Below are 18,526 nucleotides of genomic sequence, written 5' to 3' on the forward strand. Positions count from 1 at the left end.
AAAAGTTAAACTAACATCCCCTCAACATATAAATGTCATTTATTTACACTGTACATGTCGATATATTTGACCTTTGAACCACCACTGTTTTAAACTTTTTGAAATGCTGTTCGTGTTGAGTGCTCTTGTACACATGCGGCCCGTCTGTCCCACGTCCGACCTGCTCCGTAAGCAAAAGAGAGAGTTGTCCCAGAGCACTTTTCCTGAGCGGCACAAAGCAGTCACCTCTAGAACCTGCTCTTGGTCCGAAGGGTCTTCACACTTTACAACGTAGTGCAAATAATACAGTATGTTTCACAGTTTGTAGTACTAAAGCGGGATAAGTTGTTTGGGTCACCTTCTTGTCTCCGTGGAGATGTTATGGCCTTACCTAGAATGTTTCGCAGTGGCTTTAAACTCATCTATGTACATGGAGACAAGCATCACACCAAGATACAGGTCAGATCTGTGGAGCAAATGCATTTTTTCCCCCCACAAATACCAGTAGTTAAATGCTTGATAGACACGTTTAATGCCACATCGTGAAACAGTCCAAGCAAAGCAATAATATCTCCATGGAGACAAGCAGGCTGACGCATTACACATCGTTCTTGTCTTTCGCTCCATTTAAACTATGATATCAACTATTCTGTACGACGAAATATGTCATCAAACTTCATGTGCACACTTTTATTTTTAGATTAAAACAAGATGTTCATTTGAGGCGCCATGACCCTGAAGTAACCATTGTACATTACTTGTATTAGCAGTGAAAAATTTGAAATCTGGATGTCTTTTTAGCAGATAAAAATGTAGTTATCTGACAAAATACTGCAGAAATTCACACTGTTATTCGTATCAGAGCTTAGAAATATCGCTAGGAGTTTATACAGAACTGTAATATAAAAGAAAGCACTAGGGTTTAATGTTGACAATCACATTATATTGAGTGTCAAGACTATTCCTTAGTATCGAAATCGACATTTTTTAGCATCGTGACGGCGCTAAAGTGTACACAAATCAACATCTGTGTGTCTGTTTCTATCCCTACCTCAGATTCATACTCACTGATATTACACCATAACCTCAAATGCGAATAAGTTGAAAGAAAACTATATCATTTTACACATTTGCACGATAAAACTCGTTACTACACGCTCACATATTTAGTAAACAGTGCAAAGGACAGCTCTCCCCACAGGCCCCGTCTCCCTCGTCTTTCTCATGTGCTCTGCTGCTGCCGAGTAACATCACCAACACTAGAGGGCTCCCTCCCTGGACAACACGTCTGGCTGTCATTCACACTACAGCTCCATGCACAGGGAGAAGCAGGGAAAGCAAAAGCAAAAATAAAAACAATAAAAATAAATAAATAATCAATATATTTGTGAATGACACTTTATGTTATGAGGAAAATTCTATATTAAACATGTGTATGACTACGCAGTTATGCATATGTATGTCATCGAAGCATGCAAAAATAAAAATAAAAATAAAATAACAAAAACAAAAAAAAGCAACTTATTTTTGTGAATAATGCTGCTTATGAGTAAAATTTTATCAAATATCTCAACTTTTATAAAATTACCTTTTCGCCTCTATATATGGTATGCGTTTCATTACTTATTGCATTTGTCAAAACTAGTAAAATACTTCTTATGACCACATTTGCCTTGCATTTGTGGCTTTGTGTTGCTGGATCTTTCATAATGCATCCATCTCCCTGCCTCCGCTGTAACACGATGATATCATATACTGTTACGATCAGACTTGACCAATAAAATGTAATGCGATAGGGTATACTAAAAGTGGAGGAGTTGAGTGATTATGCCTGCTAGTACCTGCTCTATTCAGTCGTACTTAGACTCTGGACTTAAGCGTAGTACTGCCCATCTGTTCCTTCCTTAACCCTTCTCAAATAACTGCATGTGTAAATGAGCCAGTGCCGTGTTCATTTCACTTACTCTATTGAAAGTGCGTGTGTTGGATCAGAGTACTAATTTCATTCAAAAAAATAAATTAATTAAATAATAATAATAATAATAATAATAATAATAATAATAATAATAATAATAATAATAATAATAATAACAATAATAACAATAATAACAATAATAACAATAATAATAATTTTACTACATATTTTATTTTTTATTTTTTTCATCAACATTATTTGGTGAAGTTTATCATTTTACTTCTGGGTTGGGCAGCAGATATGACACATAGATGTAATTCCATGACTGTTATGTAGCCAAAACTTACCTAAATTGCACAATACTCATGCTTAAACTAATAAAAATAAACAACAACACATTTAAACTGCTAAAAAAAAGTGTTCTTTATGTGCAAATTATCCCTGGATTTTGATGCTTTTGCGTTTTGATGCCATAGGTAGAACATAACTTTTTAGAAACTCACAACTACTTCCTGTATTTTTATACCTTTTCCTCATCAACTTTTTTACTCCCACTGTCCCAACTATCCCCTGGCTGTAAAACCATAAAAAATAAACCAAGAAATAATTAGAAAACCCTGTCAAATGCTCTTTAGGACACCTTACAGTAGTGATGTCCAACTGCGCGCAACGAGGACGCACGCATAGCCACATCTCCACCGTATAACCCTGCGCGCCTACGTATCCCCCCCGTCGTTCCTTATCCGTCTCTAACTCTCGTCTGCAACCCGAGACGTGCCACCTTTGCGCGTCCACGTTCATCCGCACGCCTGTTGTTGACCCGGCTCCTCATCAACCCAATGAGCGCAGCGGAGGGGGGAGGCTCTCTGCTCAGCCGCGGCTCGTCTCTCTTCCATCCCCTGCTCACTTTTTCCTAGTCGTCCAGCGAGCGAGCGAGCGAGTCTGTCGGAGCTCCTAACACTCACGCAAACTGCTTCCACGCGCCGACAACAAACGCCTATAAGCTTCCTTCGCGTTGGAACGGATTTCTACTGTCTCCACTCCACATTTCCCCCCAGCGCTTCGAACGATACGCACTGGAGTTTTTGGCTTTACGCTTCTTCTTTTTTTTGTAAGGGGGAATTATGCAGCAGCGAGGAAGGATGCGGGTCTCGTTGTAGTAAGTAAAGCTAATTATATTATTTTCTGACTGGGGACACCATTGCTGGCTCGTGTCAAGGTTATTTAATACGATTTTTTTTGACGATTTTCACGTTTGGAAAGGCAAGTGCACAGCAAAGGTGTGCAACTTGGGCTACCGTTCCACCACGACTCATTCAGGACTAGTCTACTATAAACCCATACATATGATTTTGGTCCTAGTTTGCTTTTTTCAACTTAAAGTGCCACCTGTCTTAATGAATGAAGACATTATGGGCTCAAAGGCAGAAACTTCAGAGCGCGAGAGATTGGAACAAGCACCTTATCCTCCCGCGTAAAAAAAAAAAAGAAAAGAAATACCCCTCGCGTGGGGTTGTTAAAGACATCCACTAAACTGATTTATTGGCGTTTTTTGTCAGACACTGGGGAAACAGCGGACTCTGCGTTCTCTCTCTGCCGACAATCACGTCTGGTACCTCGGGCAGCTCCTCCGCTCCTCGCCTCTCGCTCTCACGTTCCCGGCTGCGTCTGGAGCTGTCCCCTTTCCCCGTGGTGCTGAAATTGTCAGCCCAGTCACGCGTCGTAGTAGACTCGATTATTTTATCAAAGGCAAAACGACTAAATGGGATGTTGGTCGCTTTAAACACAGGATGGAACACGTTTACGCACGTATTGGGTAGATTTGGGCAGCCAGTTTAAACCTTAAATGTCCTCTGGCACCACGATGACTGCATTTTTTGACTATTTTGAAGTCAAAGAGCAGGAGCTTAACTTTCCAATGCATGATTTTGAAGTTGTTTTTTTGAAATCACTGCTAATATACGTAGATTTTACACTATTTTATCTCTTAATTTCACTTTCTTTCAACTTAACTAAAACAAAGAAAGGGAAAACAAAAACTTGCAATGTAACCATCCAACTTAATTCAGTTTAAATTACAACAAAAGCCACTCTCAGCCTAATCCAAACATCTCAACTCCCGCTTTTTAACTCACTATCTTGTACTTACAGTTAAGCCCAAAGCTCTTTTTCAACTTTCCCCCGAAACAGTACCCCTGTCCACCCTTATCGCAAAACAACAGTCCCGCCTCGACATTACATTGCACTGGCGCGATTAAACATGCCTTCAAACGCCGGTCCAATTTATCAGCTGCCCTAATCACCTTCATCATCATCATAGTCATCGTCATTGTGGATTACCATGGTATCTACCGGCTCCAGCGCTGTTGACATTGTGGGGCTCACCTGCAGCAAAGCGCTCTATCTGCAAGCTGCCACTACCCGGCATGTCCAAGGATTTTTAATGGAAAACACGAGCCCTTGAGGACAATTTAGCCCGGGCTCGTATCGACATGGCATTCATCATGAGAAACGCATAATTTCTCATGCAATTCTTTCCTGGATAATCCCTATGTATGAACAAGAGATTAAAAACAGGCAATCTGATAGAGAATTGGATACAGCAGAGCCAAGCCATTTGTTTGCAGTAATATGGGATCGAGATAGGGTCACCCGTGTTGAGGAAGCATCATTTGTAATAAACAAGTGGCATATTGATGTCTTGTTATAAAATACAAGAAATGTGTTGTTTTGTTATTGCTTTATAATGCCGTGGTCACGTGGCTGTGGAACGTCCTGCTGCGAAATTGCGGAATATCAATCGTTGTCAATACTGATTGGATTATACCACAGGCTTTTGAAAAGAGACTAAGTGACTAGAAAGTGTTTTACTGTTGATCTAAAAGTCTTAGAAATTCATGTTGTAATCAATCTTCACTCTTAACTTGCAGTGTATCAAACAGCATTCCATTGCATTGTATCCCTCTTTTTTTTCCATCCTTGTTGTTGGCTGCCCGATGTGATTTGCTTTATTGTTTATTTGGCACTGCTTCCCCCTTTCTTCCCTTCCCCTCACCTCCTAACACCAACACTTCTCCCCTAGATCCCCAAAAAAAGAAGAAAAAGAAAAAAAATTCCTCCCCGACTAAAATTCCGACTGTTCCCATTTCAGGTCTCCCAATTCGGAATACCTCCAAATGGACGCTGCTGAGCTGGAACTCCTTACCCCCTCTTTTCCAACTGCTATGGACTCTCGCCAAGCCATGCAAGTGACCTTTATCACGCCATGAATGCCAGCAACGCGATTCAAAGAGGACACAACTAACCTTTTCTTGTTATCTAAGAAGGAGCTGTTGATCTGAAGAGACGCAACAGAGAAGGAGGGAGAGGGAGGAGAAAGCGGACAGCAGGAGGGAACCGGGGGTCGAGTTAGAAAGACTTTGAGATCAACAAATAAACAAACAGACCGACAAATGGCCGCCAGGATGCCAAATCGGTCGAAGAAGACGTTTACGGATCTTTGCTCGCTTCTGCTGCTGTTGTGGATTACTTGTACGGCAAGCAGTCCCATCTCCAGCCGCTCCAGAGGTACGCAGGCCGGCGGTGGCAGGGCATCCGGGGCAACTGTGGTGGCGAGCGGCCCCGGAAGCGAAGGACAGAGATTACTGAGTCGCGCCAAGAGAGGATGGGTTTGGAATCAAATGTTTGTGCTGGAGGAGTTCTCGGGACCCGATCCAATCCTGGTTGGCAGGGTGAGTGCACTATGCGATTGTCACCGTTGTGTTAAGTTCGGTTATCATGCGGGGACGTCGATTCGGGTGGTTTGAAGGGCCCAGTAAGCTTATTTTATTTATTGAATGATTTATTTTGCTGTTGGCTTGGCTCTTGGGTAGAGGGAGGGTTGGGGATGCGAAGGGTAAGGAGAGATAGGGGGCAATAGAGAGACATAGAACTCCAAAGAATGACATCTTAAACAAAAAAAATACAAATAAAAAAAAAAAAAAAAAATACAGTGATAAACATTCTCAGAACTTTTAAATGAAAACTAATGAATTTATTTTTTATAGATTTTTTATTGTTTTATTTTATATGAATACAGCTTTGAATCAGATTCCATACTTTCAGTCGTATAGTTGTGTACTTGATAGTGTTGTCACGATACTACAATTTTAAACGCGATTTCGATACTAAGGGACAGACTCGATACCAATACCACAATGATAACTAAAAACACTCTTTCTTTACACAAGAAATCAGTTTCTTTTATATTCCCATGCCGTCTTATATCTGTGTAATCCTTCAGTCGTCCAGGTAGGTTCCATAGTGGTCCATGGGCGATACCAGTCTACGTAGTTTTATACATCTCAAGATCAGTCTAAATCTATTCAGAAAAGGTTCATTTCTGTCCTGTGAATGTGACTTTTTTGTATTAACACCTGCTCAAATGAGTATCTAGTTTTGATACTAGTTTCAGTATTGATTAGCATCTGATTTTCAATACTTTTGGCAACCCCAGTACTTGATTCTTCCTTGAAACCTCCCAGTCCTGCATTGTACATCTATGGAAGCTTGCATAGCCATTTAGACATAACTCTTTTGTTCTGTGCAGGTGGCCACAATGACTATAAAAACAGACAATTTTCTTGTGTTATTTGACCTTGATATTTGAAGTGAATGGGAAGATACATTAACATCACAATTTTATTTATTTTTACAATACATCCAATAGATTATTTTCAGTATTTTTAGTCTTTTTTCTTGGTTCCAATTGGAATGAGCACAACTGTGGGCTCCTCCCGCTGCTAAGAGCCACCTGCTCCCTGGCTCATGTGTGCACGTGTCAGGGACTTTTCAATGGAAGAAAAAAAAAAGGCTGGTGGCCAGTGCGACAAGCAGCCTGTTTACTGCTGCAAGCTGCTGCTAACCTGGGGAGAACCAACCTGGCAACCCTGGTAACCTGGCTCCTCCCCTTTTCTTACACTATATCTTACAGTAGGATGTGCAATATTTGACACCTTTGAAGCACCTGTCACTTTAAATAACTCAACAATACACTGCTAGTTTTGCATTTCTTGTTGTTTTGTCCATACTGCATATTCAAGTTAAAGTTTGTTCACGTTGTAATACATTTTTATACATGCTTTCTGTTTGATCGTGTTTTATATTTTCTTTTTTTTTTCTTTTTTTTCCTTTTTTTTTACAATTTCTTTTGGCAATGAAGTTTTTTTTTTTTCTTTGGATGATAAAATACAGTTTATCTTGTAGAAACGTTTTTATTCGTAGTTTATTCATGCTATTTTCTTTCTAAAAATATTACATATTTTTGGTGTATCCCTTCTGAAGATGCAATATCAAAACATGACCATGTAGTGATCAGAAATGTGTTAATATTTTTGCCAAGTCGGATGCCCTCACTTGTGAATGTTTCTGGCTGGAATATCAAATCAAGTAAATATTTATTTTTATTAAAGCCACAGCATGTGACTTTGTAAGCTGAGCACTATTCATTGCACTAGCGGGCAGTACGATTCTGTCCAATGAGCCGCAAAAAATGTCACCCATGCTCTGGCACAGCTATTATATACAAGTATACAAAAGCAAGGTGGAAAACAACACACTACAACTTCACAAACCTGATGCGATGTGCAGTAGATTCATTAACGGAATGCACGACGATTGTAATGTGATAGCGCTCTGAATGGGGGGTGACTTAGTGCAGAGAGAAAAGGAAGAAATGGGGGAAATCAGAACGCCAAACATGTTAATACAGTGTTTTTGGCAATAATAGATTTTTCAAAACAATAAAAGGAAACATGGTGATGTAAATATGTTACGTGTTAGCAGTTACCCCATAGAGTAAATAATCTTTACATTCTGATCAAGCTATCACAGTTTTAATAGGCCGTTTAACTTTCATGAATAAAAATAGTTCCAGATCCATCCTTATTTTAATAGAAAAGACATTTGTGAATCGGTAGAGAACAGAATGGACCAAGCTTTGTCATATGGCATCATCAATTAAACATTTGCCACCGTGCGGGACTGGCACCTGTGTTTTGCTAAATAGCGACGCAACAGAAAAATGCTGTTAAGTGGTGCATTAATTTTTCAGACTAGTCAATTAGTTAGCCTCTGCTGGCTCCGACTGAGGCTGCTCATCAAAAGGATCAAGGAAAACGGGCTCTCTTCGCTACCCAGACGTAAGCTCTTTGCAAACTATATGGAGAAAATGTTGTATAGAATTTTAAATGACTCATGTACATTTAATGCTAATGCAGTCGGATGGCATCTTTATGGAGACAAATATGAGGAAGATGAGTTAGATTTGTCCAAAAAAGTACACTGTGCAACTTATCATCATACAGATATTATTGCTTTATCAGGAATGTTACACGGTGTAGCATTACGCCAAAAAGTTGCACAGTGCACTTTTTGATATTAGTAGAATCTTTACCATTGTACCATTGCAATACATGGACTAGTGCCTTGGTTGAGGTCGCTCCATGTTCCTTAATACCGTTATTTAGAATTTTTATATTTTTGCTTATAGAAAAATCCCTTTATTTTCTAATCTACGTTCAATTTTCGGATATAAACTACAACCCGTTTTTAAACATTTAGCACTGACTACTCTAGCCTAGTAGCTGCTTAACAATAGACGTGCATTAATAGTAATTTCCGGGTTTTGAAGGATGCTTTTCCCCCCTCTCGCCTGGCAACAAAGTTAGTCGTTGTTGCCGGTTAGTCATAGGTGTAAAGCATCATCATTATAGCTGAAGGACAGACCGGGGAGAGAGCAGTATATGGAGGTGGAGAGGAGGAGGAGGAGGAGGAAGAAGAGGAGGAGAGGTGGGGGTACTTTCTCTCTCTATCCGAAAGAGAGGACGCTTTGCCTTTTTTTGCTAAGCGGCGGTGATGGGTAGCGCTCGCATCAAGGTTAAGTGCTCATGAGTATGCCTGGCAGAGCTAAGATAAGTCCAGCGGAGATGGCATTGTGTTGTGTTTAAGACGATAAATCTTCCTTTCTTTTCTTCTTTGCGTTTTTTTTCTTTCTTTTTTTTTTTTTTTTCTTGCCGGTAGTTCTCACGGCTAATTAAAAAATGAAGCTAAGGTGAGTGGGATGTAAAACTCGTACAGAATAAGGCTGTAAGGTGAATCACAATCGAATTGAAATTGCAGTTTGAATGGACATGATTAGCAGATCACAAAATATTCTGTCTTATTTTGCATATAAAAACTGCTAACACTGTAGTTTAGATCCGTACAAAGGTGTTCTTTTAAAATGTTAACTTCGAACATAACAAAAACTGCAATACTTGTCAGAAAGATCACATGTAGATAATACAAAACACTGTATGACACGTTACGCTCATCTAGGTTTTGACTTCTCCTTGACCAAGAATGAAATACGTCCATGTTGGATATTTTTGGTCTAATTAATAAACACATAATCCCTGATATTCCAAATTGTTGTCATCCCTACCTGATGTTCACACGGTTAAGAAGCGGGTTAGCGTTTTCTGTTAGCAGTGGTGAAAAAATAATAATAATAAAATCATTATCACATTTTATCATTTTAATTTTGGCTTCCATGTTGACAAAAACAAAGGGTGTTCCACATAACCCAATTAATTAACACATTCTGCTTGATAATAACAATAATTCTGTTTTGTTTGTGATTGGTTCATCAGCCAAATGTTTTTTACAGTGTTTAGTTGAAACCACAGTTACCGAAGGGACTACCGTGTTAGTGTAAGTGTGTTGATTGTACAGAACATTATATTGTATTGTGTTTAGCATAACGCAAATGACGAGGAAGAATTGGCCTTGATTGAGGTAATTAGTATAAATGAAACACTTATAAAATAAAATGACACTAGGAAATATCTGCATTGTATATAATATAACAATTTCAAGTTATATTAACCACCTCCACATAGCTTATAACTTAATTTATCTTAATTGTATTAGTTTTATTATGGAAGTAAGCCCATTGTTTTGGTACATACTTTCTAATTGCGTTTGTACTGCAGTCAAATTCATTTTTTTCCCCCTTTAACCAGGATGTTTGGGGTTCCATTCAACTATCAACAACGCGTTCTGCCATTATGCCACTAGGCAAGACTCGTAATCCAACAAAACGTATGTAAATGTGTGTCATTGTGTGACTGGTGATGATCTAAGCGGGCTGATGGTGCAGAGGAGCATTGTTCGTAAATCATGCTCAGGGCAGCTGTTGCTAGAGAGATATTAACTACCAAATGAGAAAGATGGAAAAGTGGGGCGATTCTGGACCAGAAATGAATACTGTGGTTGTGTCCTTGGGCAAGACACTTAACCCAACTCGGCCCCAGTGCTTGTGTACACTGGTGTATGAGTTTGTGAATGGGTGAGTGGAAGGTGGAAAAGCGCTATATAAAAATGTGACAATTTACCATTTAATTTAAGGATCAGAATCAACTTACTCAAGGCTGATTTCATGGACCAAAAAATAAATAAAAAATAAAAAAAATTCAGAAAAAAAGTACATTTCTAACTGATGAAGAACCAAATATTGCGATATAATTTATTTGTTGCGATATTGATTCTTTCACCATATTTTGTGCATCCTTAATCCATTTACTCCCATTTTATTATTATTATTATTATTATTTTACTCTCAAGCAACCCATAAAACAAAATAAATAACTGCACCTCTGATCGGTCAATTGAAGATACTACATGTCGTAAACAAATCCTAAGTACATGCATTTGACATGGAGATCATTATTCCCCCTTGACACCACAAGTCACCAAGCTTCGTTTTTTTCAGTAGGGGGGCCGACATGCAGTACCTGTTTAACCCAAGCAGGGACGACAGCTATGAAGGCTTACTGCTCACTGTACTTTCAAAGCGACACATTTTTGGAAAGGGATTTTAGGAGGATTACTCATCATGAGCCAGGAATGCTTCAGAAACCGCTAGCTATTAGCACAGGAAATATAGGCAAATGGAGTGTGAAGGAGGATGCCCTGTACAACTGTATGGAGGTTTGTGTGTTGTTGACAGCGAGTGGGAGAACGCACAAGAGCGGGTTAAGAGTCTCATGTCGACCAGTGCTGCTGGGTAATGTTTGGAAAAGCAGCTCTTGATTTAGGCTGATGCCAAATTGGAGGAGAGGGGAGGGAGAATGGCTCTGCGGTGGTTTGCTGCTACAAAGCGTTAATGTTGTAGCTGGCATTGGATCTGACATAAGGTGCAGTGAATGTAGGTGAGGGAAGACAGACACTAAAGGGGCGGGTTTGCATAATCAGTAAGTTAATGTTCTGGTAGTGAAACAAAATAGGATGTGATGGCAGTGTCTAAATTAAAGGAGGCGTATTATTTCGAATGGACTTAAACCGTGTTACGACAGTGTTCCTTCGTCATTAGTTATATTTCGATTGATTTATGCAGGTTTGACTGTTTAAATCTGTATCGTTTTGCATTTGAGGCTTGAATGCTACGAAAATGTTCACCTGCCCTATATCTCCATCTACTGCTCTGTACTTACGATTGTTAAAAAAAAAGTCAGACTAGGTCAAAAATGGTTTGTTAAAGCGAAATACCACTTAGTTTTGAACAGGAAGTAAGAGGACCTGTTTCTATTATGGGGAATGTAGGCCAGTTGAGGGCACTAGTGCAGTTCTTTTGTGTGCTATATGTTGTGTTGTTGTATGTCATCATTCAAAAACATATAATGGTAATTGTTTATAATAACTATATTTTGATTAGCCTTAGCAAAGCACGAAGAAAGGCTTAATCCATAATGAACAAATGGTTTATGAATGATTGAGGCTTATTTAACCCTAACTCCTTAATTATAACGTTATTAGAGCTTCAGTCATTTTTTTTCACTATGAATTAAGACTTTGTTCATGTTTTATATATGCAGAATAGCATCATAGTATTGTTGTTTTAGTAAATTATGCTCAGAGCAGCTGTTTCTAGAGAGATATTAACCACCAAATCGGAAAGATGGAATAGCGGTGAGATTCCAGCTCCCACAAATGAATACTGTCACTGTGTCCTCGGGCAAGACACTTGACCCACCTCGCCCCCAGTGTCTGTGTACCCTGGTGTATGAGTGTGGGTGAATGGGTGAGTGTTTTTTTTGATGTAAACCACTTTGAGTGCCTAGAAGCTTTATATAAAAAAGCTTTGAAAATTCTAGACAAAAAACCTTTCACCTACCATCATTGTAATATCCTTTCAAAGTATAACTTGTTGAACTTTGAAAACTTTATTAAATTTAAAAATGCCTGTCTAATATACAAGTGCTTACATGGGCTGGCACCACCGCCTCTAAAAGAACACATTAAATACAAACTGCATCACGAACAACCAGAGCCACAAGCAGGGGTGACTGTGAGGTTCCTGTGAGAAGAACTACTTTTGGTCAAAATGTTCTGTCATTTAAAGGTTGTGTACAGTGGAACAGTCTTCCCACTTTTGTAAGGGAGGCACCCACTTTTACTACATTTAAAAGGTATTTAAAGGAGTGGCTTAGATCAACACAAACATGTGAACACAATTCATAGTTACTCAGTTTTAGCTTTACATAAAATACTCGACTTATAGGACTTGTACAATACACCTTGCACTTTATGGTTATGTGCAATACACTTAGCACTTTAGAACTCGTGCAATACACTTAGCACTTTAGAACTCGTGCAGTACACTTAGCACTTTAGAACTCGTGCAATACACTTAGCACTTTAGAACTCGTGCAATACACTTAGCACTTTAGAACTCGTGCAATACACTTAGCACTTTAGAACTCGTGCAATACACTTAGCACTTTAGAACTCGTGCAATACACTTAGCACTTTAGAACTTATGCAATAAACACAGCACTTTAGAACTCGTGCAATAAACACAGCACTTTAAGATTTGTGCAATACACACAGCACTTTAAAAGTTGTAGTAACCCTCCTGAGTTTATGTTTTTGACTTGGCTTCTGTCCTGCCCTGTATGTATTTGACTGTATTTTGTGTATGTGGTATTTTATGTTAAATGTGACTATCAACCTGTCCAGGGACAACAGATGGAAACTAGCCTGTGGCTAAAATCTGGCATATTTACATATGTATCATATGTTCATTAATATGCACTGTCCCGTTTCTAAATAAATAAATAAATAAAATAAATAGAACACATGTGTCAAACTCAAGGCCCACGGGCCAAATGTGGCCCTCCACATCATTTTATGTGGCCCTTGACAGGGTAAATTAAAAGGTATGATGGTCTTAAAATGTCATTTTATGAGCTACACAGTTACAGAGCCATATTTTTACATCCAGCCAACTGCATGTACAATATTTGTAACTTGAATAAGTAATAAATACAGAAACAATTAATTAACAAGTTTAAAAAAGTAGTTACATTTATTTTACATCTGGCCCTTTGAGAGCAGCCCTTTTGCTAATGTGGCCCTCAGTGAACATGTGTTTGACACCCCTGGCCTAGAAGGTGGAACAGCGCTATATAAAAATGTGACCATTTACCATTGCATTTACTGGTCAAAATTAAGACTAGAAATCCGATTTCTTAGACTAAAACACAAAAAACATATACATTTTTATCTGATGGAGAATATTGGTGTTATTGAAATAGTACATATAATTTGTTTGTTGCAATACTGATTACTATTGCAATATTAATACTTTCACAATTTTTTATGCATCCCATCCTCAATATTTTATTTTTTTCATTATGAATTAAGCCTTTGTTCATGCTTTATAATTAAATAATATAAGATAATTAAGGCGTAGTTGTTATAAAGCATACATTTTGCTTATATAGATAATAAAATATTTTGTTTTGAATTGTTAATCGCTATAGCAACGGTCCCAACAGCCATTTTAACCGCTCTCAAACCTATGAATCAAACACAAAACCATGAAGACATATTTCCTTTGCATTCTTCTATATGTCAAATTGTTCCAACACACAAAAGAAACAGTTCATTAGTTTCGGCCTATTAAAGACACAACATCGCCTAAGCACAAAAGACAAACATTGGACAAATTGCAAAGTTGGCACCAAAGAGAACAGTCCGTTTGCTACTACAAATTGATGACGGTCCGGCGTAACAATCCCCCCCTTCCCCCGTCTCACATGTAACTTTTCTACTCCCTCTGCCTATCACTTAGTACACACAGCCTGGGGATTGTTAATGACGGATCCCTTGGTTGCCTGAATGCTAGTAGTGCCGATATGCTAAATTGACTTATTCCCTCTACCCATTGTCCTAAGTCTTTCATCCCAGCGCCGCATTGTATATTTTCGCAACACAAAGAGAATTGATAATCCCGACATTAATATTCATCAATCTCGGCTGTAGCGGGAGAATGCAGGGACTGACAGGGGTACAAGAAAGGAAGAGAAAGCCGTTTGATTATTGATTCAGCAAAGAGAAAGCCTATGTCCGGAAGAAGAATTGCGCTCTGTGTGTGCCTCTGCGCTAAAGGAAGCACTGGCTTGACTATAGCCAACGAGCTGTGAAGACAAGATTCACGCAACATTCTAAAGATGTACGTGTTTTCGAGGCAACCGGGGCTACAGGTGGTAGAGTGCTCCACTTAAGACGGGCCGTTGGTGGTTCAAGCCCTGTTTTATTCAGTGTGTATTGCGTTTGTGTCCTTGGGCAAAACACCTCTTATGAAAGTCAGTCAGTCCCTGGTCATCTGGGGCAATGCAGAGTGTTTTGCTGTTTCTTTAAAGGACATAAAATTCAAGGCATGATGTTTGTTGATGCATGTAATACTTTTAAAGCAGACCTATAATCTGTGGATCGTTACGTGATAATTTGTACATTTTAAAAGCAATATTCATCTTAAATTACTCGATAAAAGAAACATGTACCAAAATGACTGCACGGCGCTGCAAAATCCTGCACGTATCACCGATTAGACGAAAAAAATAAAACTGAAGAATGAAGTAAGTACAGAGCAGTGGTGGCGGTGAAAACGGAGATTGATCTGCAACATGGCGTCTTGAAAATAAGCGAATAAAGATCAAGCTCAAACATGCACGAATCACTCCAAATACAACTTTGAGACGGTAAATGAAAAGGGAAAACAACTATAAGATCTAAAAAGTTGATTTTGCACAATAGATCTGCTTTAAGGTGCGCTATTTCTTCTTTTTTTTCCTGTTTTTCTGGTGAAGGGTATGACACCAGCTTTTCTCCAGGGAGATGTCAATGCTTTGCCTGGAATACTCCACACTATGACATTAAACATGACATTAAACATAGTGACACCACCTGCTTGGTAATCGAAAAGACAAAAAGACTAAACAGTTGCGTAGTGCACAAGTAAATATGGATTTTGACAACATATCAAATAGTTGAAATGGGCTATATCTTAGTTCAGTTCAGTGGTGTTTTATTGTTCTTTTCCTAGGCATCATTTAATCTGTAAACTTGTTTTTTGTCAGGTTTCCCTGTGAAGCAGCTGAGGTTGCTTTTAAATTTGCCACATAAATAACATTGGAGTGAACAGAGTGATTACTTAGAACACATTTCGGTTTGACACATTTGAACACTGCACCTGCTGCTGAGGATTTCTTATGGGTCTGGGAAACTTTACTATAACAACTGTGCCCTGTCTGCCTGTGTGTGCTGATGAAAACACTACCTTGACTCTGGCCAACAAGCTGTTTGACAGAATTCCCAGCCAGTCGGACCACAGCGTTTCGGATTGCTGCTGCCGAGTACATGTGAGAGACAGGGCCCGGAGATGTTGGCTTTCCTGTTCCGCTGTAGTACTGATGTTTGACTTGTGTTCACCTTAAATTGAAGAGTGGTCGGAAATATTTGCCCTGTTGTTTTTTTTATTTTTTCCTCAGACCAGGTGGAGTCACAGCCAGATCAAGGTACCAGAAGTCACTGCATTAGTTTCATGTACTACTTCGCTTCAAGGGGTTTTCTATGTCTATATGGATGTGCTCTTTAATTTGAATGTTTTATAATGCTTTGGGTGGCTAACCTTCTATTTCGCATAACAAAAAACAAAAAACAGCATTCATTGGACAGTTACTAACTTCGTCAAATCGAGGTTTCGTTTCATAATGCTGTTTTTATTTTTATGTAAATATATCTTAGGTAACATTTCTGTCTGGCAAATTTGTATTATTTTTTTTATCAGTGAAGGAACATAATGGAGTAAAAGTAGTAAAGTACTGTACTTATGAAAAAAAAAAAAATTGTAGGTACTTTACTTAAATACATTTTAAACTGGATACTTTTTATTTTTACTTTACTGCATTTGAGACAAGGTATCTGTACTTTCTACTCTACTACATTTTTGAACTGGACTCAAATCTAAAGTATTTTTATTGTCGTGCTGACGTGCTGGAGAGTCTGATGGGTTTATTTTTAGTATGTTGGTAGTTTCTGTTGAGGAAAACATTTGAAGCTTTATAGATCTCAAAGTCAAACTGTGCAAAATACTTTTACTTTTTATTCTTTAAGTACATTTTTAAACAAGTACTTTATAATACTTTCACTTAAGTAAAAGTAAAACCATTACATGGAAAATAATTCCTTTTTTTGCTATTTTTTTTTATTTTTTTATTTTTTTGCTCTGGTATCTGTACTTTTACTGACAGAAGTGACAAAATTGAGTACAGTACTTCTTCCACCACTGCTTTTTATCCGAATATAATTTAGGTTAGATTGTTTTTCTTTACAGCAGTTAGTGATGATTTGTCAAAACACATTTATTTAAGGTGAACTTTATGAATTGATAAGCAATTGACATCAAGGAACTATACACCAGAGATGCATTATAAGCCACTTGAACTTGTTGACATCATGTGCAAACCACATAGTTGGGTCGTATATGATTAAAAACACAATTTGCCTTATGTTTATTTACTATACTATAGCGGCGATGTGGCTCAGTTTGTAGAGCATTTGTCCACAGACCCACAGGTTGGCGGTGTGATTCCAGCTCCCACATATGAATGCTGTTGTTGTGTCCTTGGGCAAGACACTTAACCCACCTCGCCCCCAGCGTCTGCATACACTGGTGTATGAATGTGTGTGTGAATGGGTGAGTGGTTCCTTGATTTAAAGCACTTTGCGTGATCTGAAGGTGGAAAAGTGCCAGATAAAAATGTGACCACTTACCGTTTACCACAATAACAAAATTGTTCATTTGGAGATGCAACATTAGAGTGTCAAGTATGATGGAAGCTATTTTACAAAGCTGTAAAAAGAACAGACTAATAATAATACAAAATAAAAAAAATGTGCAGTGTATCTCTCAAATAAAATGTGACTTTTCTTAATTATGTGGTTACATTTTAAGAAAACTTACACATCAACTCCATTAAGTATATTTCCCACATTTCTTGTCCCGTTAGATTGATAGTGTTCTAACTGATATTTTAATTTTATTTGTATATTTTCACCTCTAATTCTGCACACCTAATCAAGATTTTGCTGGGTTTGGTGCATTTTTAGGTTTATTTCCTAGTACTATTGTTCTACATGAGTAAAGCATAAGAACCCTGAAATTCAATATAGCATCTGAATATTGTCATTGGATTAATAAAAATAAATAAATAAATAATAATAATAATAATAATAATAATAATAATAATTTTAAATAAGCAAACAAAAGTCTAGATATTATATTTTTTGCAACATTTCCCACCCCATTTGCCACAATCTTAGCAAATTTCACATCCCTTCCCTTTCCCTCACCACAGATTTGGAACACTACTCTATAAATACTGGAAAGGGCACAACTTCTTTGCTTCCCTTTTCCCTCCTTCTCTCTTCCTCCTCTCCCTCCTCCTCCTCCTCCTCCTCCTCCTCCCGTCGTCTCCTCTTCACCGTGACAGGATGATTATGGCTCTAGTGACTCTTGAGCTCAGTAAGTCTGTCCTGATGGGCTGCAGTCAAATGACATTGTTCATAGTCCCCTCATTCCGCGTATTTGGTGAGGTTGAACTTGGATCCTTGCTCAGTTCTCACTCCCCCGTCTTCCCTGCAGCTCTACCGTTCGCGATTTCCAAAAAAACACATCAAAGGTCGAGTCTTCCCCCCACACACACACACATACACATACACACACATACACACCTTCCCCCATTCCCCCTCTCCGCATCTTAATCTGCATTTGCTCAGCTTCAGTCCTTAAAGATTTTCCACCTGCCCTTGATTGATGAATGCAGTGTCGAAGTCAACGAGAATATTAGCGGGATTATCGCCGGTGATTGATAGCCGTTAGCCCACATAAATTATTAGGCGCTAGCTTGAAAATAATACGCTGGGAACAGTATGCTGCCCGAATTAGACGCAGGATTCATTCACGATTCCGTCCAAGGAGTGAAGGGGGCATTGATGTGTGTTGGGATGGAGTTTAATTCCGTTTGGTTTCTCACACCCACAACACGGCCAGGAATACAGCTCTGTAATCTTTCTCCAAGCAGCCGCATGGAAACGTGTATTGAGTGGTCTTGTCTTTCAGCCCTTAGATCTCCATTGCATCCTCCAGTGTGGTTTAAATAGCTAAAACTATTTGCGAGCTAGCATCTGCACATTTTGTACATAGCTGGAGAATTTTGCCAAGCAAGTTTAACGAGTTTATTATTAGATCTGAAATATAGAGAATGG

General features: G+C 38.6%; 1 protein-coding gene across 2 annotated transcripts in view; it reads left to right on the forward strand.

Annotated features, from left to right (window-relative positions):
- The first annotated feature begins 2,809 nt into the window (after positions 1 to 2,809).
- cdh8 (cadherin 8) overlaps positions 2,810 to 18,526 on the forward strand; it is a 196,687-nt gene continuing 180,970 nt past the window's right edge. The window contains exons 1-2 of one of the 2 annotated variants that reach the window (XM_033988574.2): positions 2,810 to 3,053; positions 5,046 to 5,625. In XM_033988574.2, the coding sequence (XP_033844465.1) occupies positions 5,347 to 5,625 (279 nt within the window). In that variant the 5' untranslated portion in view covers positions 2,810 to 3,053; positions 5,046 to 5,346. The remainder of the gene's footprint in view (positions 3,054 to 5,045; positions 5,626 to 18,526) is intronic. The other variant, XM_033988579.2, reaches the window with a different exon arrangement.

Source organism: Periophthalmus magnuspinnatus, chromosome 3, assembly GCF_009829125.3.
Source record: "Periophthalmus magnuspinnatus isolate fPerMag1 chromosome 3, fPerMag1.2.pri, whole genome shotgun sequence".
Lineage (NCBI taxonomy): Eukaryota > Metazoa > Chordata > Actinopteri > Gobiiformes > Gobiidae > Periophthalmus > Periophthalmus magnuspinnatus.